This window comes from Canis lupus, chromosome 29 (assembly GCF_011100685.1).
Source record: "Canis lupus familiaris isolate Mischka breed German Shepherd chromosome 29, alternate assembly UU_Cfam_GSD_1.0, whole genome shotgun sequence".
NCBI classification, from domain to species: domain Eukaryota; kingdom Metazoa; phylum Chordata; class Mammalia; order Carnivora; family Canidae; genus Canis; species Canis lupus.
The window spans coordinates 42,291,852-42,318,359 of NC_049250.1; the positions used below are offsets into that span (position 1 = coordinate 42,291,852).

Below are 26,508 nucleotides of genomic sequence, written 5' to 3' on the forward strand. Positions count from 1 at the left end.
CGATTCCAGCATCCTCTTTCAGTGACTATAAATCCTTCCATCTCAGCTGTAATCCTTTGAAGCAGGTTTACCACCCTGCTAGTTCCCTCATTAATGAGTTGATTAAATCTGTGACACATGTTCATTCTATACTTATATGAGAGTTGTGTTTATAATACACTGAAATTTTTACCTGGCACACCAAAGCCCCCAGTTTTACCCACTACACTAGAATGAATGAATGAACATTAAATCAGAAGATACATGTTCAACCTAAAAAAACTAAAAAACGAATGATAAAATAATTTAAAAAACGGTTTAAGAGAAAAGAAGATATATGGTGATTATGTTTAGTAAGGGGGTACAAACCGCAATCAGAGCCCACTAGTCCCTGAAAGAGCAATGAGTAAACTGCTACAAAAGAGTATTGTTGGGGATCCCTGGGTGGCCCAGCGGTTTAGCGCCTGCCTTTGGCCCAGGGCGCGATCCTGGAGACCCGGAATCGAATCCCACATCGGGCTCCCGGTGCATGGAGCCTGCTTCTCCCTCCTCCTGTGTCTGCCTCTCTCTCTCTCTCTCTCTCTCTCTCTCTCTCTCTCTCTGCCTATCATAAATAAATAAATAAATAATTTTTTTAAAGTATTGTTGTACAAAGGAGTATTGCCGGCCTACTGTTCTCCATGTGCTGATTCCCCACAAAAACTGACTCTAGCCAGGACAGAGGCTGCTCGAGAATCCTGGCTGTTGGTTGCTTTGGGAACTTGGTGAAAGTGAGACAGACCTTTGGGACGAAGATTGGACCTTACCAAAGAGCCAGCCACTCCCAGGAGACTGATCTATGTGTCTCTTAAAGGGTGTGACCTCCTGGGGATTCTGCGAAGGGCAACAGATCCGTTGTACCAATAGCCCGGTTCAGCGCACACCAAGTACCCCAACTCAAGTCCACTAAGAGAAATTCATAAATGAAATAACTACGACACGGCGCATCATTGGAATGCACTGTCACTTGCAATATAGAAGCTGCTTAGTAAATATTTAACAAGTCAAAAACTTGCCCCCGATGCAGAGAAATCACTTCTGCGAAAAATAAAACCAAGCTGAACCAATTCCATTGAACATCTTTCAAAGCTATTAAAGTTATTTTCTTTATTTGGGGAAGGATTATGACACACATACTTAGTTCCAAGTCACTGCTAATAACTTGCTAATGGTGTCAATGGAGTTCTTAATTATACAAGAAAGACCATGAATGACCTATTTTTCAAGTGTTCAAAAATGGAAACATACATTAAAAACCCATTGCATTTTTCTGTGTTTCTTTTCTGGGGTCGTCATGAGCATTTACAGTTTCTATTTGTGAAAGGATTCCACGAGCACACCATTGGGTAAGGGCACCCCGAGGCAGTTTTAAGGGTCCGCGTGATCCAATATCGATAGGCTTCCCGAAATGAGGCACGAATGAGGAACATAATGACTTTTTCGAGGCATTCTTCTGAGTAGTGGGGATACAGCAGTAAACAAAACGCACGACGTGTCTTGCCATCTTGGAGTTCAGGTGCTACTAGGGAAAAACAAGACATGGAAAAATAAAACAGCAATGCACACAGTAAGATAGAGGGTGATGCATGCTGTGGAGAAGGAGCGGGGAAGAGGGAATCCCAGGCGGGGATTGGGAAGGAGCTTGGGATTGCAAATAGGATGGTCGAGGATGGCCTCACCAAGTACAGGCTTTAAGGACATGAGAGAGTCAGTGATAAGGTATCTGGGGAGAGCACATTCTAGGAAAAGAGCAAGGACGGCAGGCACCCAGAGGCAGCAGTGCAGCTGGTGTGTGTGCAGGGATAGTAAGAAAGTCCCTGGAGCCAATGGTATGAGTGAGGGAAAAGTTGTGAGGACTGGGATAGAGGGGGCGAGTAGACGGGGTTCAGTTTGGGGTAGAGGGCTGATCTGACCCCTGGGGGTCTTCCCAGGATCACCGGGCCGTGGATCCACAGGTTGAGAGGGGTCGGGGCAAAACACGAAGATGAGTTCCATCCCTGTGGCTGGAAACCGCTCTTCCCAACCTCCATCACCTCCAAAGGTCAGGCCACTTGAAAACGTGTCCGTCACCTTGTAGTGACCAGTTTTAATCCCTGCTCTGTGAGAACATCAAAAAGGAGAGACGGGAAAATGAAGCTGGACATGAGAGTTCTAGTTTCCCAGGAAACAAGGAAAAAATAAAATTGCAATCTGCATTTTTTGACAGAGAAATCGAGTGGACTCAAGTCTCCTTAGGAAGAAAAAAAGCTAATGTTAGTGAGTTAAAAATAACAATGCAATACAGAGTGTGCTGGAATAATTAGCCTTGGAAAGGGGTTGCCCCACTGATCTCATTACATTTCCTCAGATGACTTTCCCAAGCTGTGGCAGGTGAGTAATAGGAAGCTGCTGGATGGCCAGGCACAATGGTCTGGTTTTAAAAACCTGTAATTTAATATTGAAATAAACGGCAGAGCCCCAAAACGTCAAGACCAATCAGATGATAGTTAAAGAAAGCGACATGCGCCCGTGTCCTGTAAATGGCTCTCTGGGGTGCAGCATCACGCCAGCCTTCGCCGTGAGTCACCACTGTGAGCCACGGCATCCGTGGACACCTGCCGGACGCATACGGGGGCAGTTTCCTACACGTTTAAATTGTACGACACTGTTCAGTTGTTTGTTTGTTTCCTCCACCGTTCACTTGGGATGCGGAAGGTTTGTAGAGCTGATTTCTGAACCGCACTGGGGAAGCCGAGGCCTTGCTGGGAAGGCGGACGCTTTGCTGCAGGTCAGCGCTTTTCTCACCCTGCCTGCTGACTTGCATGAACAAAACAGAAACCAATTCAAAATCTTCAGATGCCTCAAGAGCAGTTTTAATTTGGTTTTAGAGTTGTGGGCTGGCTTTCTCCCTCGCTTGTTAGCGTCAGATAAGCCAAATTTAAAACATTGCCAAGTAATGGAAAGTTACTTGAATCCTCTCTTATGACTGTTGCCTGTTTATACAACCATTAGGATCATTTTATGGCTGCCCACAAACTTTTTAAATGGAATGTCCCATGGCTCATTTTTTTTTTTTTTGTCCCGTGGCTCATTTTGAGCTATTTTTCTCATCCCCTTCATTGACCTCTACCCCTTTCTCTCATTCTATTGGAAGCTTGAACCCCAGTTCTGTAAATACATTAAAAATAAAAACCAATCCCCTTTGGAATGAGGTCATATTATGGAATTTATTCTCAGATTGCAGAGTAAACAATTCTTGTTTACTCTGATTATGGATAGAATTCATGTGTGGCCAAGCTTTAACTTCCTGGCATTCCTAGTGGCTCCCAGTGAGGAGCACTCAAGTTGTACTATTCCTTCCTCATCACAGCTGATTCGAGCTTTGGTCCTGCCTGTGCCTCAGGATAAACCATCCTCCCATCTCTTAACAGGTGGGCTGAACTCACCCATTTAGTGGCCACGAGCAGTCACCAAATAGGATACTCCTCTCTGCCCATAATACCATCTGACCCAACATCTCAACCTCAACTGACACTTCAGTGCTACCCAAGAATCTTTCTAGTGTGTCCTTTCATTAATTCAATTTATTTTACTGAGCATCTACTATGTACAAAGCCTTGGTCCACACACGAGAGACTGACTCAATGTTTACTGACAGCTCCATCTTCTGTTCCTCCTACGGCTATTCCTAACCTACACTGTTCCCCTGGAGCCTCCAGCCCCAACACCTCTCTTATTCCTATTGGCAGTGATGTACACAATTTTAGAGAAGGATTCCTTTAGCTTTCCCTGACATCCTGACATCTATATGCACATCAGCCCCTTATCTAGCTTTCCTTCCTTCTTCCCACCTCAGTAGAAAAAGTATAACATGGTTCCATCCATTTCTATTTCCTTAGGGGTCTTCACCAGCTTTCCCCTCTCTCTTATCTTTATTCTCATCCTTGCTGGTGGTTCTTTGTCTCTCTGTAGCCACTTCTAGAAAGAGGAATCTCCACATTCTATTGCCACTTTGTCATCTCAGCAGCATTAACATAATTGGTTACCAAATATGACTCTATGCCCTAGGTTCCTCCATATATGAGCAAAGCCCTACTGGATATATCACCACATGGATGCCCCAAGATACCTTAAACCTCGTATGCCTGGAACTGAACCCATCAACTAGGCCACACTACAAGAGTTTGGGTCTCACTTCCACCACTTCCTGCCCAAGTGACTCTGGGCAAGTTATTGAACCATTTTGCCCTTCAGTTTACTTGAAAACTGTAAAAAGTCTGAGACGTTACCTACTAACTTGCAAATAAGCAAGTTTGTCTGCCATAGTTTCACAGACCTTGGTAGAAGATATGAAACCCTTGGGTCAGAGATGAAGGAGAGCTCGTTACTGACAGCAGTCACAGTAGCCAGGGTATCAGCATATATTGCTCTGGTTCCTGGAATCCCATTCCCCACAGGGAGATGCAAAAAGGGCCAGATTATATCTGCACATGCAGTGTCGTTACAGGAAAGCAGCTCTGAGTTTAGGGAAACTGCTTTCTGCTCCAAAGGGAGACGGTGTATCTCCCAAGGTTGTTTGCTTATATGTTCAATAAAATGAAAAATGTTATAATAGCTGACCCACCAGTTGTCATGGATATTAAATGTGTTTTAAAAATACTAAAGCCAAAAAAATAAATAAATAAAAAATAAAAATAAAAATACTAAAGCTCTTAGTATTTAGTATCTCTTAGGCACAGAATAAGCACTAATATTGTTTCATGGCCCTATTCTCCAATAGGTAAGTGGGTGAGGGTGTATCATTCACCTCTGTAAGCCCGTACCAAGCAGTGTGCCTCATGCAGTAGTTTCAGGATGTCTGCTAATATTGGTTGTCAAATATCTGAAGGTCTTGCAATATCACATGTACTATTTTACATTTCAGGATAGACGAAATACTACGATGGTGGAAATCTTAAATACTGACTCATCTTAGGCTTAACAAGTAAATCATGGTGTTAATGCTAATTGTGGAAGCTGTCAAGTTAACCTGAGTTGTGTAGAAAAATATCACCTAATATGCTTCTCTTTAGAATGGATTTAATAATGTCTAAAGGCTTGTTTTATGTTCCATGGAAAGCATTGTTATTCCTTTAAATAAGTAGTAGGTTAACAGGGGCAACTTTAGACCAAAAAAAAAAAAAAAAATCCTTTGCCCTTATAATTAGTTTGACCTACAGCGCAGTAAATCTCCAATAAGTCCGAACACCCAAAGTTCAGTGGCTATTGTATTTTAACATGAAGCTTATCTAGTAAATAACGATTTACTGAGTATATTCCCTGTGCGGCACCCTACCCTGCGTGGTCGGAATAGCCTATGCAGAGGAGAGAGCCAACACTCTTCTGATCCTGGAGGACTCACATTCAGGAGGGAAGGAAAGCACCAAAAACTCAAATGCGGAAGTGTTGAAAGAGTTGAGGAGATCCCAATACATAGCATTCTAAACCAATTAAGAAATAAGATTAAAAAAATAAAAATTAATTAATTAATTAATTAATTAAAAAATAAATAAGATAAAAGAGAGAGACCTGGGTGGCTCAGTGGCTGAGTATCTGCCTTCAGCTCAGGTCGTGATCCCGGGGTCCCAGGACCGAGTCCCCATCAGGCTCCCCGTGGGGAACCTGCTTCTCCCTCTGCCTGTGTCTCTGCCTCTCTCTGTGTCTCTCATGAATAAATAAATAAAATCTTTAAAATAAAAAAAAAGGAAAGAAATATAAAAGAATCTGCATGTGGAGACCAAAATATCACCTTTAGTACAGACCCAGCTGACACAGAGCGCCTGGCATCAGATATAGGAGCCAAGTGAGCTTTCCACGCACAGTGGCCCTGGAGACGTATCCGTGGAAGACAGGAGCGCAGACTCACCACGGCAGCACCCCCCACACCACAGGCCCCACAGCTTCTACGGGACTGAGAATGATTAGGGACCCGCTGCCGTGAGGCAGACGTCAACAGAGAAGACAGTAGGAGGTCTCTGCTGCCTGCCCAGTTGCTCCTTGGACTCACTTCTCAGCCCACTTCCCATTTGTAAGGTGGAGAAAGGAGTGAAGCCAAAGGCCAAGAGTGTTGGGGATAATGCCCTCCACTGAACATCAGAAGAGCAGAGAAAAATGTTCCCCTTAACAACGAAGCAGATGCTTTCGGGAAAAGTCAAAGTGTGGAGAACATCACATCAGGCGTATCAGAAAGGGTAGGAGGGGAAGGACCTTCCCCGTCCGGGATGTTCGATGAAGGCCTCTCCAAGGAGTGGCAGTTGAGTCGACCTCAGCCCACTGGGAGGACAATCTAAGCAAGGCTCTGAGATGGGAATAAATTGGGTGGGATCAGGGACCGAAGGAAGACCAGGGAGGGGCACCTGGGTGGTTCAGTCTGTTGAACACCTGACTCTTGGTTTCAGCTCAGGTCATGATCTCAGGGTCCTGGGATTGAGCCCCACATCGAGCTCTGAACACAGCTCAGAGTCAGCTTGAGATTCTCTCTCTCCCCCTCTGTGCCTCCACCTGGTCACATTAGGAAGGAAAAAGGAAAGGGACAGGGAAAGAGAGGAGAGTGGAGGAGAGAGGAGAGGAGAGGAGAAGGGAGGAGAGGAGAGGAGAGGGGAAGGGAGGGGAGGGAAGGGGAGGGGAGGGGAGGGGAGGGGAGGGGAGGGGAGGGGAGGGGACGGAAGACCAGGGAGACTAGGGCAGTGAGGTCAGCTCAATAATGAATAATGCCCCCCAACGCAGATGCCCATATCCTAATCCCTGGGACCTGTGAACACATCACCCTAATGACAAAAGGGACTTTGCAGGTGTGATTAATCAAAGGCTCTTGAAATGGGGAGAGTGTCCTGAACGATCCAGCAGGGCCCACTGTAACCACAGGAGTTCCTATAAGAGGGAGGCAGGAGTGTCAGAGAGACAGAGAATAAGATGCTCCACTGCCCACTTTGGAGATGGAATCACGAGCCAAGGAATACAGTGGCCTCTGAGAGCTGGAAGAGACACAGACGTGGATTCTTACTTGGAGCTTCCAGCAAGAACACAGTCCTGCCAACACCTTGACTTCAGGGCCTCTAACCTCCAAAACCGTAGGAGAATAGATGTGGTGTTCAGGCCACTAAAGCTCGTGGTCAGTTGCTCCAGCAGCGATAGGAAACTAATAGGAAACAAGAGGGGGTGAGGAGGTGAGGCCCAAGAGTGTGGTAAGGGCCCAATTCTGTGGGCCCCTGTAGGTCTTAGCAGAGCTTGGGTTTTATTCTGGTTGCTATGGGAAGCCATGGGAGTGATAATAGAGGAGCGATAATTTCTAGCTTCTGTTCCCGTTGCTATGTAGACAAAGAGTGAAGGCCTGGAGACTAGCTGAGAGGCTATTGCTATAGTCTAGGGGTCTTGAACCAGGGCTGCAACATTGGGGACACGAAAGGTGATCAGATTTAGGATCTATTTTTAGAGGCAAAGATGAGAATACTGGTGGGTTGACCGAATCGTGAGGGGAAAAAAAGGCAAATCAAGCTGGCCTGCCTCCCTGCATGTGCATCTGCCTTAACTCATTCAAGCTCTGACGCCCACTTCGGGTCACTGACCCCTCCTCCCACAAGGTCACCGACCTGCTCGACCCCACCTAATGGCTATTGTTCTGCTTCTGAAAATGCTAAATATTGTTTCAAAGCTGTTTTTAAAAATATCCCGTGAAAAGGTAGGTGTCCCTTTTAAGAAGAGCTATTTATAAACGTAGCTGAGAGGGGACCGCTCTCCAACAACGAGTGGAATGTTCTCCTCTTAAAATTTAGCAACCTGCGAGAAGCTGGAGATGCAAGAATGGCTGAGAACAGAAATGTGTCCCTCTTTTTAGATAAAGTGGAAATTGAGTTCTTGTTGCTCAGGGAAACAAGCTTTTGTCGTCGTCCTAGCGAGCATGAGCTTCATTGTCTAATGTCTCTTTTTCTGCCTTGAAGAGATGTAGGGGAATCAGGGGCCCAGCAACCTTCAAGGCAATAAGGAAGCTAGAAGGATGAACTGAGGCTTACCTTTCAGAACCTGGGTAATGTCACCTACAGATGAGAGCCCAGGGGACTGGAGGGAGCAGAGGAGCCCCAAACTGGCCTGAATCCCAGAACCTTTCTCAGGAGGCCCCGACTCCAGGATAAGCCTTCAGAGTGAATAATGAAGATAAAGACTGGCTATGTCACCAGGGTTACTTTTGGGGAGGAGGGATGCCACTCCAAGGGGATATTGCATTTCATTTTATTTATTTTTGCGTTTCATTTTATTTAAATTCAATTAATTAACATATAGTATATTATTAGTTTCAGGGTTACTTTAAATCAGAACTCACAGATACTAAAGACTGGATCCAACTATTAGGAAAGTTACCAAATTGTACATAGGCACCTTCTTTTTTATGTTAGATACACAATGTGTGAACACGGTATCAGTAACATGGCCTTCAGCCATGATGGACTAGGTTATACTCAACCAACTATCTCGCCAAGAACCACTAGAAAAGTGGGATAGAATTCACCGTGAATCTGTTTGAAGGCATTCAAAAGCTAGCAAAAGGGTCAGGAATTGAGAGCCACAATCCTTAGTTTATGTTCCTTCCAGAAGCAGCTGCCAAGAGTATCATTTGAGTCTAAGGAAGTGATTAGAGGAAACATTAGTAGGGTAGTGGGGAACCGAGACAAGGAAGTGAAGGCAGCCCCAGAATGAGCAGTTGTCACGCAGTGATTATCTAAAGCTCGAGTCCATAAGGGAAATGTGGAATACCTTACGTCTCCGAGCTCCCTCCCAAACAGCGAGACAGCTGGAGTATAGACACTCCAACTATACTTTATTAGACCTTCATGACCCCATAATACCAAAAATCGACAATGATATTACAAGAAAGAAAAATTGTAGACCGATCTCTCTTGTGAACATAGCTACCAAAATCCAAAACAAAATATTATCACCCAAATCTAACTATAAGAGGATAATATATCACATCCAAGTTGAGTTTATTCCAAGCAGATAAGACTGGTTTCCATATGAAAATCAATCAGTGTAATTTATCCCACGAACAGAATAAAGGAGAAGATATGACCATTCATTAAAAATGTTATTTAATATTCAGTTTGGATATTAATTAACCATATTTTTATTTTTTAAAGGAGCAAAGAGCAAACAATACATGTTAATTTCCACTCAGCTAATTATGTGGCTCATTTTAAATCTTATAATTAGGTGAAAGTGTCCAGGGTAGAAGAGAGACTTACAGTAATTATAAGATCAAGCTTTAAGGGGCCTTGGGACATCTGGGGGGCTCAGTGATTGGGCACCTGCCTTTGGCCCAGGGCGTGACCCCGGGTCCGAGGATCAAGTCCCGCGTCGGGCTCCCTGTATGGAGCCTGCTGTTCCCTCTGCCTGTGTCTCTGCCTCTCTCTGTGTCTCTCATGAATAAATAAATAAAATCTTTAAAGGGCCTGGAGGAACCTCTTGAATGGGCATATCTATACCAAAAGTAACAACGACGGTCATAAAAGAAAATGCATTTATCTCATAAACCAGTGAGGCAAAACCAATTCTTCAAAAAATGGCAGGTTGGAAAAGATTGAGAGGAGGCAAGACTCAGGCCAAATGTAGGTATACTTTTGATGTAGGTTAGAGCAGTGCCATGTGAACGTCCAGTCAGGGGCTAGAACCCTAAGGGCCAGCGTAGAAGCACGAATCAGAGGATAAGCCATCACATCAGCCCAGAGAAGGAGAGATGCTACCTTAGCAACAGTCCAAGTGAAGCCTTAGAGGCTAATGTAGGTAGAGGCAGGAGAGTGGAAAGTGAGTTACTGTGCCAGGAGAGCCAACCACATCGGTAGGAATTCAACAGCAATGAAGTGAGGCTAGGAAAACACCAAATCTAGCTGGTAGCCTGCAGGTAAAGGCCCGTTCAGGCAGCTGAGCCTGCAGGGAGAGGTCCCAGAGGCAGACCCTGGCGTTGGAAAGATCCAGCACTATTCACACGGTTGATGACGTTTATGGAGCATCTGCCACGGTGCAAGCACATTCCTTTCTCTCAACAAGGACAGCATCTGGCAGAGAGAGGCAGGCAAAGGAAAACAACAAAGGCGACACACTAAGGTACATGCAAAACTAGAGCAACTCAAAAAAAAATTAAAAAAAAAAACTAGAACAACTCAAAATGTATTTCATGAACATGAAGAGGCACCCACGTCTATACAGAGCTGCACTCCCCCATATGTTAGCCATTAACCACATGTGGCTACTTAAATTTAAATTAATTAAAATTAACTAAAATTGAAAATTCAGTTCCTTAGTCACACTAGCCACATTTCAAATGCTCAAAAGCCACATGTGGCCAATGGCTACCATATGAGACAATGTAAATATAGAATACTGCCACGGTGGCAGAAATTCTTCTGGACAGCACTAAATCCTAAAGAATTCAGAGAAGGTTTTTTGATGTCTAAGTTAAGTCTTTAAAAATGTATAGAAGTCAGGTAGGCAAAAAAAAAAAAATGCACAGAGCAAAAAGTAAGAAATCAATCTGTGGCTAAAATTAACAACACCTATTGGTGAGGATGCTGAGAAAGGAAAATCCTTTTGCACTGCTGGTGGGAACGCAGGCTGGTGCAGCCACTCTGGGAAACAGTGTGGAGGTTCCTCAAAAAGTTCAAAATAGAGCTACCCCACGACCCAGCAATTGCACTACTAGGGATTTACCCAAAGGGTACAAAAATTAAGGATGCAGATTCAAAGGAATGCGTGCACCCTGAGGTTCGTAGCAGCATTATCAACAGTAGCCAAACTATGGAGAGAGCCCAAGTGTCCATCACCTGATGAATGGATAAAAAAGATATGGGATAGATGTATAGATAGATAGATAGATAGATAGATAGATAGATAGATAGATAGAGAGATAGATAAATAGATATCGATATTGATATAGATGATATAGATATAGATATGTTCCATGATACGGGCTATTCCTCAGCCATCCTAAAGAATGAAATCTTGCCATTTGTTATGTCATGAATGGAGCTAGAGTATATTAACACCAGGCAAAATAAGTCTGTCGAAGACGAATACCATATAATCTCGCTTATGTGAAATGTAAGAAAGAACAGATGAGCATATGGGAAGGGGGAAAAGAAAAAAAAAGGAGAGAGGAAACAAACCAGAAGAGATTCCTAAGGATAGAGAACAAACTGAAGGTTGATGAAGGGGGCGGGGGGGGGGGGGGGGCTAGCTGGGTGATGGATACTGAGGAGGGCACTTGTGCCGAGCACTGGGTGTGGTGTGCAAGTGATGAATCACTGAATTCTACTCCAGAAACTAGTATTGCACTGTATGTTCAGTAACTAAACTGTAAGTTTAAAAAATAAAAATGAAATGAAATGAAATGAATCTGGAAATAGGCAGGAGCAGATCGTTTAGCCCCAAACGCTGCATAAATGAGCTTAGATTTTACCCCACTTGTAGGATGGCTCCAAGTCTCCTTAGTTCAACTCAGTCAGACATGCAGAGACAATGTGGGCTTTGGAACTACGGCTAAGGCAGCCTCACGAGCAGGTAAGAGGGTGCAGGCACGGGCTCCGGAGGGGGCCCTCGTCCCTCGGGTCACTGCCTGTGCTAAAGGGAAGGGTGTGCTGGAGCCAGCTCGTAGGGGCTGCCAGGAACCGAGCAGACACCCCTTCGTCACCCTGTGTTCAGTAAGAGCATGTAGATAAGTTGCAATCAGTCCTCGCAGACGTATTTATAGCTCAGAAATCAGCAAATACTATGAATTGGACTTTTTTTTTACCAGCTGGTCACTGCTTCCTATTCCTGCAAGTAGGCTGGTCCCTAGGCTGGCCCCTCCTTCCGTGAGGGCCATGTGAGACTGCTCCCTGGCACCTGAGGTTGGGGGAGGCCCTGGAGAGGGGTGGGCCCCCCCCCCCCGGTCTACCCAGGATCCAGGCCCTGGGGGGCAGAGCCTGGAGGTGAGGGTGTGTTGCTGGGGCTGCCCAGAAAGTAGACGGGTGGCCGTGAGGGCCTCTGTGCGAATCGTCGAGACCCCGGCGGCCGAGGCAGAGACCCTCTCATCTATGCGCCCAGGACAGGCCGGTTGGTCGGTCCTCACCTACCTGGTGTGGCCGGTCCTCGTTCCTCGCTCTCGCCCTGCGTCCCAGGCGCTGGTCCGACGCAGGCGGCCGGCTAACACCTGGAGATGCCCCGACTTTCCGCCGCACCTTCCAAGTGATTCTCCACTGGACTCGGGGGCCCCTTGCCTTTGCAATGGTGGGCCCGGGGCCACCCCCCAGCTCTCAGCTCAGTGCACGGTGTGAAGGTGGGGGCCGCCGCAGGGAGACACAGGGAGGCCTTACACCAGCCCCATGGCTTCCGGGGCACAGATCTGTCGGTAGTTCTTTCCAACTTGGCCTGTTTTTCCTTTAGACGTCAGTTTTGTGGTAGTAATTCACGCCTTAAGGGTGTCTAACATTCTCTTTAGCCCAAAACATGTCCTAGTGTCCTTTCAACTGGCATATACTTGGGTATATTCCCATGTGAGAGGTTTAAGATTTATGGAATTTTGGATTTATTGGACTTAAAGATTTATAAGGTTCAAAGTGATCCATGATCCCAAGATCCATCTGAGGAATTTTGTCCATGCTAAATCCCACAGAATATAGAGAACTCCGAAGAAAAGAAGGTCACCCCTGGACCACCGAGGACGAGGCCTTGCAAACAGTGGCAAAGGTACAAGTTACAAACTCTCTGAGTCTACTTGGACACCCCCCACCCCCACCCCAAACCCTTTTAATGGGGCCATGAGTCCGCTCTGGGGAGGGGGTTCCAGCTGAGGAGAAAGCTCACGTCGGAGCAAGAGGCTACAACACCGTGTGGCTTTCTCCAACAATTCCCAACCCAACGTCTATAGAAAGAGAGGAGACCAATGAGCTTAGGGTTTGAATTCTACGGGTAAACGATGGAGGGGGTCAGTGGGCAGAGGAATGGGCAGAGCAGTTCAGGTGAAGATGCACGGCATGGCCAGGAAGGGGGGGGGGGGCGGGGACTGGAAAGGGTTGAAAGGCTGAGAGAGGGTGACCAGGGTCAGAAAAGAGCAGAAGACGTAGAGAAGGAGGCCAAGCAGGAGGGAGGCCACGGGAAAGAAAAAACAACAGATGTTTGGGGTAAAAGGGTAGAAAATTAAGGCTAAATGTGGGAGCTGTTTCCAGCGACAAACAATGGAAGATGTGACCCAGATGTAAAGACGCCTGTAAAGCGGGCAGCTTTAGAGAACTAGAAGTGAAAAGTCCGGGGAAGTTCAGGAGCAAGGCCAAATTTGGGACAGGAAAGCTACAGGACCTCAAATATCCCGGGTTGTGGTGGGCTTTGCCTTTAGCACGATGACTAAGCTCCATTTGGGTCTTTAGCGAGGAAGGCCGGTGAGCTCCCGCTTACCAGTGGGTCTCTCTGGGGCGGAGAGGGGCGTCCATCTGGATACCTGAGTCTCAAAGGAAAATGTCCTTTTACATGACAAGAGGGACCTGGCAACCAAGGACCGGCAGAGGGGAGTCGGGAGGAAGCCAGTCGTCCTCCCGCCCCTTCTCCAGCAGCGGTCCTCGGGCAGGAGACGAGGTGGGGGGGGGGGGGGGCGGGACTGCAGAAGTGGCATCCGTGGGCCTTGAGCCAGTTTCATGAGGACCAGGACTCGGAAAAGCAAGTCTGGAAATATGGGAGATGTTGAGGAATTTGCGCACAAGGCCCGAACACAATGAAGAGCGTGCCGGGAAGGAGGATGGATGCGGACGACCCAGAGCTGAGTAGCTACAGAACAAGGAGGGAGGACAGAGACTGAGAAATCACGAGAGGAGGTGCGCAGCACGGGAGGAGGTGGGTTGACTGTTATGGTGATAAAGGACCACCGAGAAGGGAGGCCCGGCTGCAAGGGACGGGCAGGGCTGGGGGCCGCACAGAGCAACTGAGGCACTTGCCTGGAGCACACAATTTTAGGGGGTGCCCAAAACCCTCATTATCCAAAAATAAAATTGTATTGCAAATTTTCAAAAATCAAAATGAATGTCAAAAAATCCACGGTGGGCAAAATAGCAACATTTTTAAATGAAGACAGGCTCGGGATCCCTGGGTGGTGCAGCGGTTTAACGCCTGCCTTTGGCCCAGGGCGTGACCCTGGAGACCCGGGATCGAGTCCCACGTCGGGCTCCCTGCATGGAGCCTACTTCTCCCTCTGCCTGAGTCTGTGCCTCTCTCTCTCTCTGTGACTATCATAAATAAATAAAAATTCAAAAAAAAGTGAAGACAGGCTCTGTGTGGTGCAGTAATGACTGTCATTTCCAGGCAGCCCACTGTTCCCAGGCCCTGCCTGTCGAGCCCACCACTGGGCGGGTTCATGAAGGTTGACACCGGGATGCAGTGGCGGGCGACACTTTGAGTACCGCGGGGCTTTACATAGAGTCAGGGGCGCTGGGGGCTCTGGGGCCTGACAGGTGCTGTGGGTGGGGAGGGGCCATGGGTTCATTTCATTTATTCAGCATCGAAACCCATGAAACGTGCTACTATGACCTAGATGAGGACAAGAGTCGCAGGGTATCCAGTAACTTAGGGAGATGGTACGGGGAGTCCCCCCCAGGCTCCAGTGGTGTCCGATGGCCACTGCGTTTCTCCTTCACCTGCCCCTCGCCACCCTGTCCCCTGGACTCTAAGCCACTCAAAGGCAGGGGCTGTGTTCCCCTCACTGTTGTCCCTTGAGATTTAACCCTCGCCTGCCGTATGCTGGACACCCACCAAATAAGTCCGTCTTTCACGTTGCTCAGGCCAAAACCTTGGAATCGTCCTTTGTTCTGCTCTCCCTATCACATCCCATCTAACATCAGCAAATCCCACCTTTAAACATACGCAGGATCTGACCACTTCCTGCCGCGTCCGCCATCCCCATCCTGATCTGAGCCACCGTCCACGCTCCTGAATTGTTGCAACAGCCTCTATCAGCCTCTGCAGTTTCAGACCTTGTCCTCCCATTGATCTTGTAAAAACGTAAAGCAGATGGTTTGTCAGCTACTGAGAACGCTCCAATAGCTCCCTACCGTTCTCAAAGTAAAAGCCCAGCGCCCTGGAGGGGCCTCCGGATCCTATAACCAGGGGTATCCTCTCCACCACACACCTCAGCTCCAGCCATAGTGACCTCGGTGTTTCTTAAATGTGCCTTGTGTGCTCCTGCCTCAGGACCTTTGCACAGGTCCCTTTGCCTGGCATCTCTAGCCTCAAATGTCTTGGTGGGTGAGACATACCCTCCAGGTAACGGGGTCCACCTGGGAGCACTGCAGGGGAAGCAGGCCGCCTAAAAAAAAAAAAAAAAAGTTGGGTTGGCTTAGAATCATATAATCATAGAATGTTAAAGGAGAAAGACCTTATAAGTGAAGGCATCTTAATCTTTATGTGTCCCGGAGCCCTCGACGAGTCCGATGAAGCATGGAACCTCTCCTGAGACTAATGCTTTCAAACGTATAATCTAAACAAGCACAATCACGGGGAAACCGATTACATCAAATACAGCCATCAAGATGTTTTTAACACTTGGTGACGCTTGAGCAGCCTCATCCCCTGGGCAAAGGCCGAGGCGCCACAGACCCATAAAAGACGGGTCCCGGGTGGCTCCGCCGGGACAGTGTTGGGCTCTTTCTATTTCTTTGTAAAGTTGTTATTTATTTACTCAAGAGAGACACAGGCAGAGGGAGAAGCAGGCTCCCTGCGGGGACCCGACCTGGGAGCCCCAGGGTCCCGCGAGCCACCAGGCGCCCCAGCCCTGGGCCCTTGATGTCAGCTGGGGTCATGATCTCCGGGGTGGGACTGAGGCCCACATCCAGCTCCCCACCGAGCAGTCTACTGGCCTCCCTCCCTCCCTCACTCATGTGCACGCTCTCTCTCTCTCCAAAATAAATAAATCTTTAAAAGAAAAAAAAAAAAGAACGCCTTTGGATTCTCACGGCTTTTTTGCGTCTGGGAAGACACAGGAACACCCAGGTTGGGCAGGGGGGGCCACTCACCACCGTCACCCAAGGCGCACGCCTGCCGGAGGAGCCCCCCATCCTCTCTTGCTCTGCAGGCCTCTGCGTCAGCGCAGGCAAGTGAGACGTGAGCCAGACTTGGAAATCCTCAGGGTGTTAAGGGGAAACTTCGGCTGAATTCACAGAAGAAAAAGACAAACCCAACTAAGCCTCAAAAAGGTTCCCAACACGGTAATTACCTGCGAAGGAGGAGAGCGGTAGATCCGGGAAGTGTGTCTACTTCGGGCCGTGGGCTACGTGAAGGAGGCGGAGGGGATCCCCAGGATTCAGGCAGTGGGCTTGGGGCGCCCCAGCAGCACTGGCTGGGAGGGGGACGGAGCCCCCTTCACACCCCGCTCTTTCTTCCACCTGCGGCACTCCTCTCCCTCACACCTCCCTTCTGTTCTCCACCCCAGGACCACCTAATAATGTGTGGGACGCAGAGCAGAGTGAAGACCGGGAGATCCCTTGTTCAGAGGTCACCAAAAATCGTCAAGATGGCCAAAGCAGAACAGCAAGCGGGGCCAGGGCCGCTGCGTGGGTCCGCATCCCTGCAGCAGGCCCTGCCTGCCCGCCTCCCCTGCGCCCCGTTTCCAGGCATCCGACTCTCTCTTCCAGATGACATCCCCCCGCCCCCCGCCCCCCGCCCCCCCCCCCCATGCAGACATTCGGATTCCAGAACCCAGGATGATCAGGGCTACGGAAAACCCTGAGGCCAGCCACTCTGCTCTCCACGCTTGTGAAAGGGGGATCACGGGGGCACACGGATGGCTCCTTGTCTTCCTGCCCACCGGCCTGCAGCCCCCCCACATGGAATCACCACCTGTTCCCTCCTCAATTCCACAACTTTGCTAATTAAACCCATCCGAGGAGGGGTTCCTTCGGTCTCCCACTCCACCTGACTGCAGAAAACACTAAGGGAAAAGAAGACAAAGCCCAGAGACAGAAATAGTCTTAAATAAGCCAATTGCGATATTGAATCTGCTTCCCCATAAGGTAGGGCCAGGAGTTGCACAGCCCAGGGGACACCGCCTTGTAGAAATGGAGGGAGAACGGTGGTAAGAAAAAAAACATGCAGATTTTAGCTCTTGCGAAATTTTGCTTGCTAAACCGGTATTTGCCAGACACCGTTGCGGATATTAATGATACAACAGTAAGTAAGGCGAAGTTCCTGATCTTAAGGGCCCCTTGAGGAAGTTAGAGTATAAAGTATAACAAAAAAAAGCATTTTTTAAAAAAAAAAAGGCAGGCTATTAAATTGTGTATACCTGTAACCTTAATTGTGTCTCTAAAAATAGTGCAATGAAATTTACCTAAGTCAGCCCTAAAAAGTGGCTTCGCTGGCTCATGAAATAGCAGGTCATTTTATGGTTCTTATCTTTTAATGTAATTTTCATTCTTTATTACACTTGTAATACATACATACATTTGTGAGACCAAAAAATTTTTGTTTTAAACTGTTTATTTTCATCACTAACAAGCTGTGTTTTCTGATTTTTTTGACACACCTTTATTTATTATTTATGTAATCCACAGACATTATTATTTTCAGGTGTACACCCTAGTGACTCAACCGCTGTACGCATTGCAAAATGATCACCCCAGTGAGCCTCGTTGCAATCCACCCCCATGCAAAGCTAAGACAATATTATTGACTCTACATTACCTCCCTGTGACTTATTTTAAAACTGAAAGTTTGTATTTCTTGATTCCCTTCACCCATTTTGCCCACCGCCCCCCAAACCTCCCGTTTCTGGCAACCACCATTCTATTTCCTGTATTGACGAGCCTGGGTTTTGTTCTACTTGTTTTGTTTTTTTAGGCTCCACATATAAGTGAAATTGTAGGCTAGTGAGACCAAATAATTAGTGTTTATACCTTTTGACAATGTATAGAATTTTTATGAAAATTCCCTATTCCTATTCCCTAAAGAAATGACCTTAACTATGAATAAATTTGAGGATTACAGTGTTATCATAGTGAAGAATGGACAGCATTTTGCTCAACATCCTTCCTAGATGCTGCTACTGGGATTTAGAGATCGCACCACCAGGTGGCACTCGGGAATCCCCGACTGGTGAGTCCGGCTCCGCGCCGACCCCAGCCCAGGGCTGTGGGACTGGCCACCGGGAATCTTCCTCACGCTCAATTCACCATGTTACCCCTCCCCGGCCCCGCCAAAACACATCCCGCTTTTAGAAATAAATGATTTTTAAAAGTAAATGAACAAAGGTGAATGCACACCGTAGCAAAACACGTGAGACAACCCCAATGCCCATCGGAAGAGCGTTGAGGGCAAACATTTGGTATTTAAGGTGAGGCTCTACATCGACATGGAAGATGTCCGTTATATGTTACTTTATGTGGAAAGAAAGAGCACTAATATGAACGATAATTTGTTATAAAAGCACATCCGGAGTCAGGTGGTCTGGGGTCAAGTCCCTATTAGCTGTGGGATCTTGAGCAAGCGTCTTAACCTCTCTGGGCTTCGTGCATAAGGTGGCCTCACTGAGTTTCTGTCAGGTGTTACGGGGAAAGCCCTGAGAACAGGGCCCGGCATATATTAAGCTCCTAGCGGGTGTCGGCAACCCTTACCACGTACAGTTGACCCCACTGCCTCTACGTGTCCCTTATGTCCATAGCGGACACTTGCACTTGCCAGAGGCCAAGGATCAGAGTGTTACAAGGCTCTGATATCTGGGTGGTGAGATCACAGCTGGTACTTTCGGTAAAGCGCTTAATAGTTTGAGGAGACAATTCTGTTGGCGGCCCTATAGGCCCCAATGTAAGAGATCTCTAGTGAGAGCCTCCCTAACCGTATTTCTAAGACAAACTGAAAGATTTTTAGAATTTCTTATGAAGGAACAAGTAAATCATTGTTTTAAAATAGATTCTACACTGTAACCCTAATAATTTCCCTTGTTCCCTCTTCTCGATTCCATCGCTCCCCTTGCCAGAGCTGCTCCGGGCAGCGTGTGTGTGCCCCATAGGCCAGCGGGTCCCCTGTGGGCCCCAGCCACCCCAGCCCGGCCCCACTCCTTGCACTGCCCCAAAGCCCTCCCCAAAGTCCTCCCGGCTCCGAAGGCCCCCGCGAGGCTCCCCGGCCCAGCATCTCTCCCCCTTCCCACCCCACTTCCCTCCAGCTCCTTCTGGACCAAGGAACAGCCTCTTCAAGCGCCCTTCCTCTTAATTTTTCATCAGCCTGTGTCCTTGTCGCAGGGACCCCCACTCCTCCCCCCACTCCTTACGTCTTTTCTTTGCAACCTTGCTGATTCCTTCGAAACCCACAATTTAAATGTCAAAACCCTGATGTAGAGCAGAGCATTTTGTTTGGAGAATTAGCAGCAAATTGTGCATTTACGACCGCAACCCCAGGGACCAAGGCAACTGCACCCCGCCCGCTCTCAACACAAAACCTGACCCGGTTACTGAGCTCCTGGCCCGTAGCTGCAGCCCGCGCCCCAACACCGGGGCCCAGTAAGCGCCCCAGGAGCAGCCTCAGCACTTGGGCCTCGGAGGCAGAGACTCGCAGCTGCAGCAGAAGCCCCACAGCAGACCCCTCTGCCCGTGCAAAGGTCTGAGTTCTGCCCGCAGGCTGCGGCACCCACGGCGGCTTCCTCGTTAGAGCCATTGGAAGCAACTACTGCTACACTTCTTTTCTTTAAAAAAAATATTTATTTATTCATTCATTCATGAAAGACACAGAGAGAGGCAGAGACCCAGGCAGAGGGAGAAGCAGGCTCCGTGCGGGGAGCCTGACGTGGGACTCGATCCCAGGACCCCGGGGTCATGCCCTGGGCTAGAGGCAGATGCTCCACTGCTGAGCCACCTGGGTGTCCCATAATTTTTTTCTAAGTGAAGTAAGAAGCAGCTACAAAATTTAATTAATAAAAATGTATATTGCAGCTAAGATAATGGAACAATTTCGTAAGGAGAAAATACAATAATAACTTCTGATTGTACTCTAATCAGCCTTAGTGATTAAGGTTGGTTTATAAAATAACTTAAAAATAAGCTTTATAGGGGCACCTGGGTGGCTCAGTGGTTGAGCATCTGCCTTTGGCTCAGGGCGTGACCCTGGGGTCCCGGGACCGAGTCCCACATCGGGCTCCCTGCATGGAGCCTGCTTCTCCCTCTGCCTGTGTCTCTGCCTCTCTCTCTCTCTCTCTCTCTCTCTCTATGAATAAATAAAATAACATCTTTAAAAAAAAATCTGTATTTCCTGTACCTATCTGCTCATTTCTAAAAATCTGTTAAAAGCTCCAGAATATATGGTTAAGTGAAGAAAACAAGATCTGGGAATGTTGTAGACTATGCTACAGCTTATATGAAAACAGAGGACACAAATATATTTGCTTCTATTTAATAAATATGTATGTTTTTTAAACAACAGAAGGACCACCACAAAGTAAGAATAGTAATATCTACCTGGGGAAGTGGGGGAAGAAATAAGGTAGAGAAGAAACAGACAGTAACTAGACTTCCTAAGATGGGTCTTATTTGGTAGATTTAACTTCAAGATCATGTGAATGTTTAAATAATTCATAAGGAAAAGCAATACTCAAAATTTAAAAAATGAAAGGAAACAAATGAGTGTAAATGTGTATCCAGTTGGTGGCAAAACCACCAAAGAGAAACCATTCTAAGTGACTTAAAAACAGTAATTTCAGTGGCGTCCTCTGTGAGATACAGCCTACAGATGTGAGAGGCTATTGAAAAAAAAAAAAAAAAACTAATAAGGAAGTCTTGGAAATTTTGAGTTTATGCTGTTCATATCTGAGATTATCACTTGGGATAAAACAAATGAGTAACAATGTGATGTTCCAATTCCCTCATTCCCAATGTTACTGAGAAATGGGATTCTTGGTATGGAAAGAAGGAAGAAAATACAAAATCTGAGATTTGTTTCAAATGAATATGGGGGAGAGGTGTAAGAAATAAGATGAAAACAGAATGACCATAAAGTGATCATTGTTGAAGCTGGGAAATGAGTACAGGGGGGCAAGGGGGTCATTGGCTTTCCTCTCTACATTTATACATGTTTGAAATTTTCTTTAATAAAAAGTTTTTGAAATCTATATTGCCCACTAATAAACAGCTGCAATGTATTGAACACTTAATATGAATTTTTTTATTTGACCCAGACAACAAATGTGTGGGGTAGGCACTATTACTATCATGTCCATTTTAGAGATAAAGAAACTGAGGCAGAGAGGCTAATGAAGGTATTGAAGATTCCACAGCTGAGACAAAAAGATTCAAATTCACCATATTAACCACCATCCTGTAAGTAGGTTTTCTGGAGACTTCATAATGGTGCTGAGTTCCGGGTCTAGATTTTCACCGAAAACAGAAGCTGTCCTTGGGGACAGTTGGTATCTGGATTTCAGTCATTTAAAAACTGTTAAATCTCCAAAATACATAACAAAAGTCATTAGGGATAAGAGCAGCTAGTCTAAGCCACGTCAAGGAAAAAGTGGATCTCGACTTCTATTCATAATAAAAGGCCATTTAAACCAGCACATTGCTCTGCCTTTGGCTCAGGGCGTGACCCTGGGGTCCTGGGATCGAGTCCCTGCATGAAGCCTGCTTCTCCCTCTGCCTGGGTCTCTGTCTCTCTTGCTGTGTCTCTCATGAATAAATAAAATCTTTAAAAAATAAATAAAAATTAAAAAATAAGTAAACCAACACATTATCCCCCAAAAGTATTTACTGAGCTTCCAAGGAATGAAAAAGCAAGCGTGATACTTAGACACAGGCAAGAAGACAACTGGTCCTTATGGGGGTACGAATTCGAATATAAAAATCTGAACAATGGCGAGCAGTCTGCTTCTTAGATCCCCCGACTGTGAAGTCAGGTCCGTTTCCAGGAGCGAGCAGAGCTGCGGCCACCTGCGGGGCCACCTGGTGGCTTTGCTGGCCCTTAGGGGACCTGGGCGACCAGGAGGAGAGCTGAAGAGGAGCGGCACCACCTCCAACCATCCACAGCTGCAAAGAGATTAAATGTCTCCGTGAGACCGTAAAGGGGACTTTTCAGCAACAGAATGAGTCAGACTTAGAATGACTTATTACCAAGTTTTTAAAAATTCGCCTGGAGAGCATCCCAGGTCTAATTTAAGGGCAGCGTTACGTGCCCCCGGACGCAACCAGGACAGCCATCCTTACCGCTCCGCTGGTATCTGAGAACCCAGACGTGACGGCTCCGACGTGGATATACAGCTTTGAGGGTGAAAACCGTTATCTCCTCTAAACATTCTGTTCTGGGAGGAAATCGCTTTTTATACAGCAAGAGGCCAGCCTAATGCTTTCCTCTTTTCTCAGAAACAATGATCCAGTATTTACAAGGATCCTTCAGACACCAGAGATAAAATACGTGATCATAAAAAAAGGAGAGTTTTAAATCTTACTAGATTCATGAGGGAAGTGAGTGTGGAATGGATTTTCAATAGCCCTTTCCCCATCTTGAAAGATATACAACCAGAGTTGTCTTATCACAATGGTATTTCAAGCCTGTCACATGGTAATAAACGGTTAAAAGAGAGAGAGAGAGAGGGAGTACAGAAAATTCAGAATCAATTGCTGTTTAATGCAAATGCTCTGGTAAAAAATGAAAACCTTAGGGGGGGCGAAAAAAACCCACATAGATTCTCTTCTAATACCTAAAGGGGTTTTAAAAAAAGAGAACAATAAAATTTGAAAAAAATATGTAGTAATATAAATGTAGGTAAATTAGGAAATCTGAAATTATTGTCCTAGATTTTCTGTTTTAATCATTTTCTTCCACTAAAGAGAACGTGTCAATACCTTGTACACGGTCTGAGGAACAAGAGCTGTTGAAACGCCCAAAGGAGAAAAGCAACCTCACAGAGGCAGAGAAGGGCTTGGAGGTTGTCAGAGGTGGGCGGTGGAGATGGGCAAAATGGGCGAAGAAGGTCAAAAGGTACAAATTTCCGGGTATAAAATACGTCAGTCATGGGGATGTGATAATACACAGCGGAGTGACTGCAGTTCATGATACTGGCTGGCAGGTGTGGAAGTTTCTAAGAGACCAAACCTTGAAAGTTCTCATCACAAGAGAAAGAATTGTAAGGGCGTCGTGTCGGATGTTAACTTACCGTGGTGATCAAAAAAAATAAAAAATAAAAAATAAATAAATAAATAAAAACTTACCGTGGTGATCATGTTGCAACACGCACAAACACAGAATCGCTGTGTTGTCACCTGGGACTAATACCACGTCACGGCAATCATATCTCATGAAAGAAAAGATGAAAAATGCGTTCAAGTGACACAGCGTTGGGCATAGTCCGCGTGTATAAGCACGTGGGGCATCAATAAACAGGAAGTGACAGAGGGACTTAAAGCCCCAGATCTTTCCTCTCTGACCACCCAAAGAGAACCCTGGGACACACGAAGGCTACTGAAAAGGGCGGACAGTCAACCTCCAAGAGCTAAAGCTGGCCCCCCGTACCAACCGGCCTGGACAACAGATGCTATTAGGGTGCCTTTCCCCCCGTAGAGGTGCACGTTTACCCCACGGCTTGATGGTGTGCACCCTGAGCCTTTCTTTATTAACATGATCCATCATAATAAAAGACTTTTCCCCTCAGAAGATCCAGGAAGCTCCAAAGGGTTATTTGCCATAGTTACAGCAAATTGCCACCTCACTACAAATGTATGTGCTCAGATTTTTATTACCTTTTCCCCGCATTCCATTGTTGATTGTGTATGTGTGCTTCACCAACAGAAAAGATTCTATTTTATTTCCGCGTCTCTATGTGACAGAAGTAGCCACACAGAAAAGGGACTTAAGAAAATAATGGGGAAATGTACATTATATCCTTTTTTGAGGTCCTCAGACCCTCACTGCAGCTTGACCCCCCTTTCGAGAGCCCCAGGGGTCGGTCCTTCTATCGTGCCTGGCAAACAACACAAGATGAACGTCCAAGGGTTTTCCCCGCCGTCATTTCCTCAATACCTTTTAATATCTGCCATGCACCTGACCCGTAGCCTTTCTAAGGTGGCTCTCTTCCATCCAGGGGTGTGCTGGTAAATGTTTGACAACCAGTTATCAGGGCAGGAAAGCAGGGAGGGAGACCTGCTGTGTAGCACTTGCCAATTTCTGTGGTGTAAATACTCTCCGTGCAGCTGATTCCAAGCTGCCGATGCAACCCCGCTGAGCTCGGGATTGAGGAGAAATGCACATAATCGGCTCTCACGACCAACTCCAGCTCACCTCTGGTTTACGTCTCATCAATAGGCCAGTCGTCAGCATGATCTTGGAGTTGGACAGAGCTGGAATGTCTCCTAACTCTAGCGCTGGGTGACTTTGGGCAGCATATTTAACCTCTCTAAGCTTCCATTCTTTATCCATAAGCTGGAAGTAATAACAGTAGCTACTTCCTGGTTCTTGAGTGTTGGAAAGAAGATAATGCGTATAAAGTGCTCATCATAGTGACTAGCACATAGGTAGGGCTCGTATATCATAGATAGCATATTAGCCCCTGGGGCTCCTGGGCGGCTCAGTCAGTTACGCATCAGACTTTTGATTTTGGCCTAGGTCATGATCTCAGGGTCATGAGGTCAGTCTCACATCAGGCTCTGCGCTGGACGTGGAGCCTGCTTGCCACTCTCCCTCTCTCCCCCTGCCTCTCTGTTGCACACTCACGCCCACTCTCTCTTTCTTCCTAAAAAAAGAAAAAGATAGAAAGAAATATTAGCCACTATCATCATCACCATCATCTTTGTTAATCACTTCAGGGGTCACCATTCAGTGCTTTGGTAGATGATCAGCCACCGCCTTTCCCACCTGCACAGCCTGCCGCAGGCAACCTTACCTTACCTGGCTTATTGTACGCTTACCTGCCCAAGCATTACATACGACAATCCTGGTATATCTTTGTTATTCAACTTCAGACTAGCGGGAGATAGATTTGGAATATTTGCCATTGAGAAGGAACAGAACTAATTTTCTTCTGTAACAGGAAAAGAGAAAAGGAACCTGCATTTGTTGAGTATTTACTTTGACTCATGTGGCATATTGTGTTGGGCGTTTTGTCTGTTACCTCTTTTGATCCTCGCAATAACCTGGACGCATTAAATATTAGTCTCAGTTCAATGGATAAGAAAACTAAAGCTCAAAGAGATTAAGGAACTTGCCCGAGGCCATATAGCTCGCGGTACAAGGCCAGGGTTGTTTGCACTCACCGAGATGTTAACCTCGGCAAGCAGGCCCAGGTGGTAAGACGACCGGCTAAGGCACTGGCTGCCACAACTAACCAGGAACGGATGCATTGGATAACCACGATCAAACTTAGCCTGCTGTAATGGAAACCCAATTACGGTGTCTAACAGATTCTTTTTTGCTCGTGTATCAAGAAATCCAGAAGGAGGCCGATCAGACAGGGCACCACACCTGAGGAAGTTCTCAAGGTCCCAGCCTCCTTCAGCCTTCGGCTCCTCAGTCTTCAGCACGTGACTTTCTTCTTGACAGGCATACGAGGGCCACCCCACCTCCAGGTGTTGCATCTATGTTCCAGAGAGATAGAAGTAAGAAGACGCTTATCTTCTAAGTGTGCTCCTTTCTGATAAGAGAAATAATCATTGTCCCAGAACCATCATCCTGTGGACTTTTGCTTACATTTCATTCTGGATTCTCTGGATCGTTTGCAACTAGGGGTCGCCGGAACTAGGTCATCAGGCCATCCCTCGTTGCAAAGAATCCACAGAATTATGACTTTTCAACTGGGAGCAGTAATGCTCTAACGCCACTGAGTTTCCACAATGAAGGAGAAAGGAGAGACTTGAACACGAAAAAAGCCAGCAGAGGTCCTCCAGGGATCCTCAGAGCGGCCCATAGTTTTTTCAGGATTGCAAGAAGAACACAGAAATAGCATAGAATCTTCAAGTGGAAAGAACTTCGAGATCATTGATCTAGTCTGATTTCCTGCCTAACGAAGGAACCCCTTCTACAGATTCTCTAACAAATGGTCATCCAGCTTCTGTGAAAACAAACAACGTATGCAGCGTCCGGATGCTTAACTGTAACATGTGCAAAAACTAGGCTAAGCATCCTAGCAATAAATTGCCTAGAGAACTGTGGTCGAGAGCCAGAAAAGAAAAATAGAAGAAACAATGCACAGTCCAACCAGACAATGAAGGGGAGTTCTACAGTCCAGGGGAGGCAGTGCAATGTTCAGCGAGTCCCAATCATGCAATAAAAAGATTCCCACCCAGTCAAAGTGTGTTCCAGGGACTTCTGGGGGCGTCTCAGACACTTTCAAGGGGCTCCATTAGGTCAACCTATTTTCACAATACTACTAACAAATTATTGGCCTTTTTCCTCTCTCATTCTGTTACTAGTATACTGTAAAATTTGCCAGGAAGAGATTTGCAAAATTGTAAAATAATGGCACTTTAATTTTTTTTTTAATTCCTTTGGCATTAGAAA

At 46.5% G+C, this 26,508-nt stretch overlaps 1 protein-coding gene across 6 annotated transcripts; it reads right to left on the minus strand.

Annotated features, from left to right (window-relative positions):
- Positions 1-1,099: 1,099 nt before the first annotated feature.
- On the minus strand, positions 1,100-24,681 carry LOC119866764. 6 transcript variants are annotated; one of them, XM_038579839.1, is made up of 5 exons: positions 24,295-24,681; positions 23,229-23,311; positions 16,059-16,192; positions 15,303-15,352; positions 1,100-2,116 (listed from the first exon to the last, which is right to left on the minus strand). In XM_038579839.1, exons 3-5 carry the CDS (start codon positions 16,098-16,100, stop codon positions 1,531-1,533), a joined length of 678 nt encoding a protein of 225 aa, XP_038435767.1. In that variant the 5' UTR covers positions 16,101-16,192; positions 23,229-23,311; positions 24,295-24,681; the 3' UTR covers positions 1,100-1,530. The 6 variants fall into 6 exon arrangements, with proteins under 6 accessions (XP_038435767.1, XP_038435771.1, XP_038435772.1 ...); XM_038579843.1 differs by having other exon boundaries at positions 1,100-1,540; positions 1,932-2,116; positions 23,229-24,681; XM_038579844.1 differs by adding an exon at positions 14,899-15,037 and having other exon boundaries at positions 1,100-1,537; positions 23,229-24,681.
- Between the last annotated feature and the right edge of the window lie 1,827 nt (positions 24,682-26,508).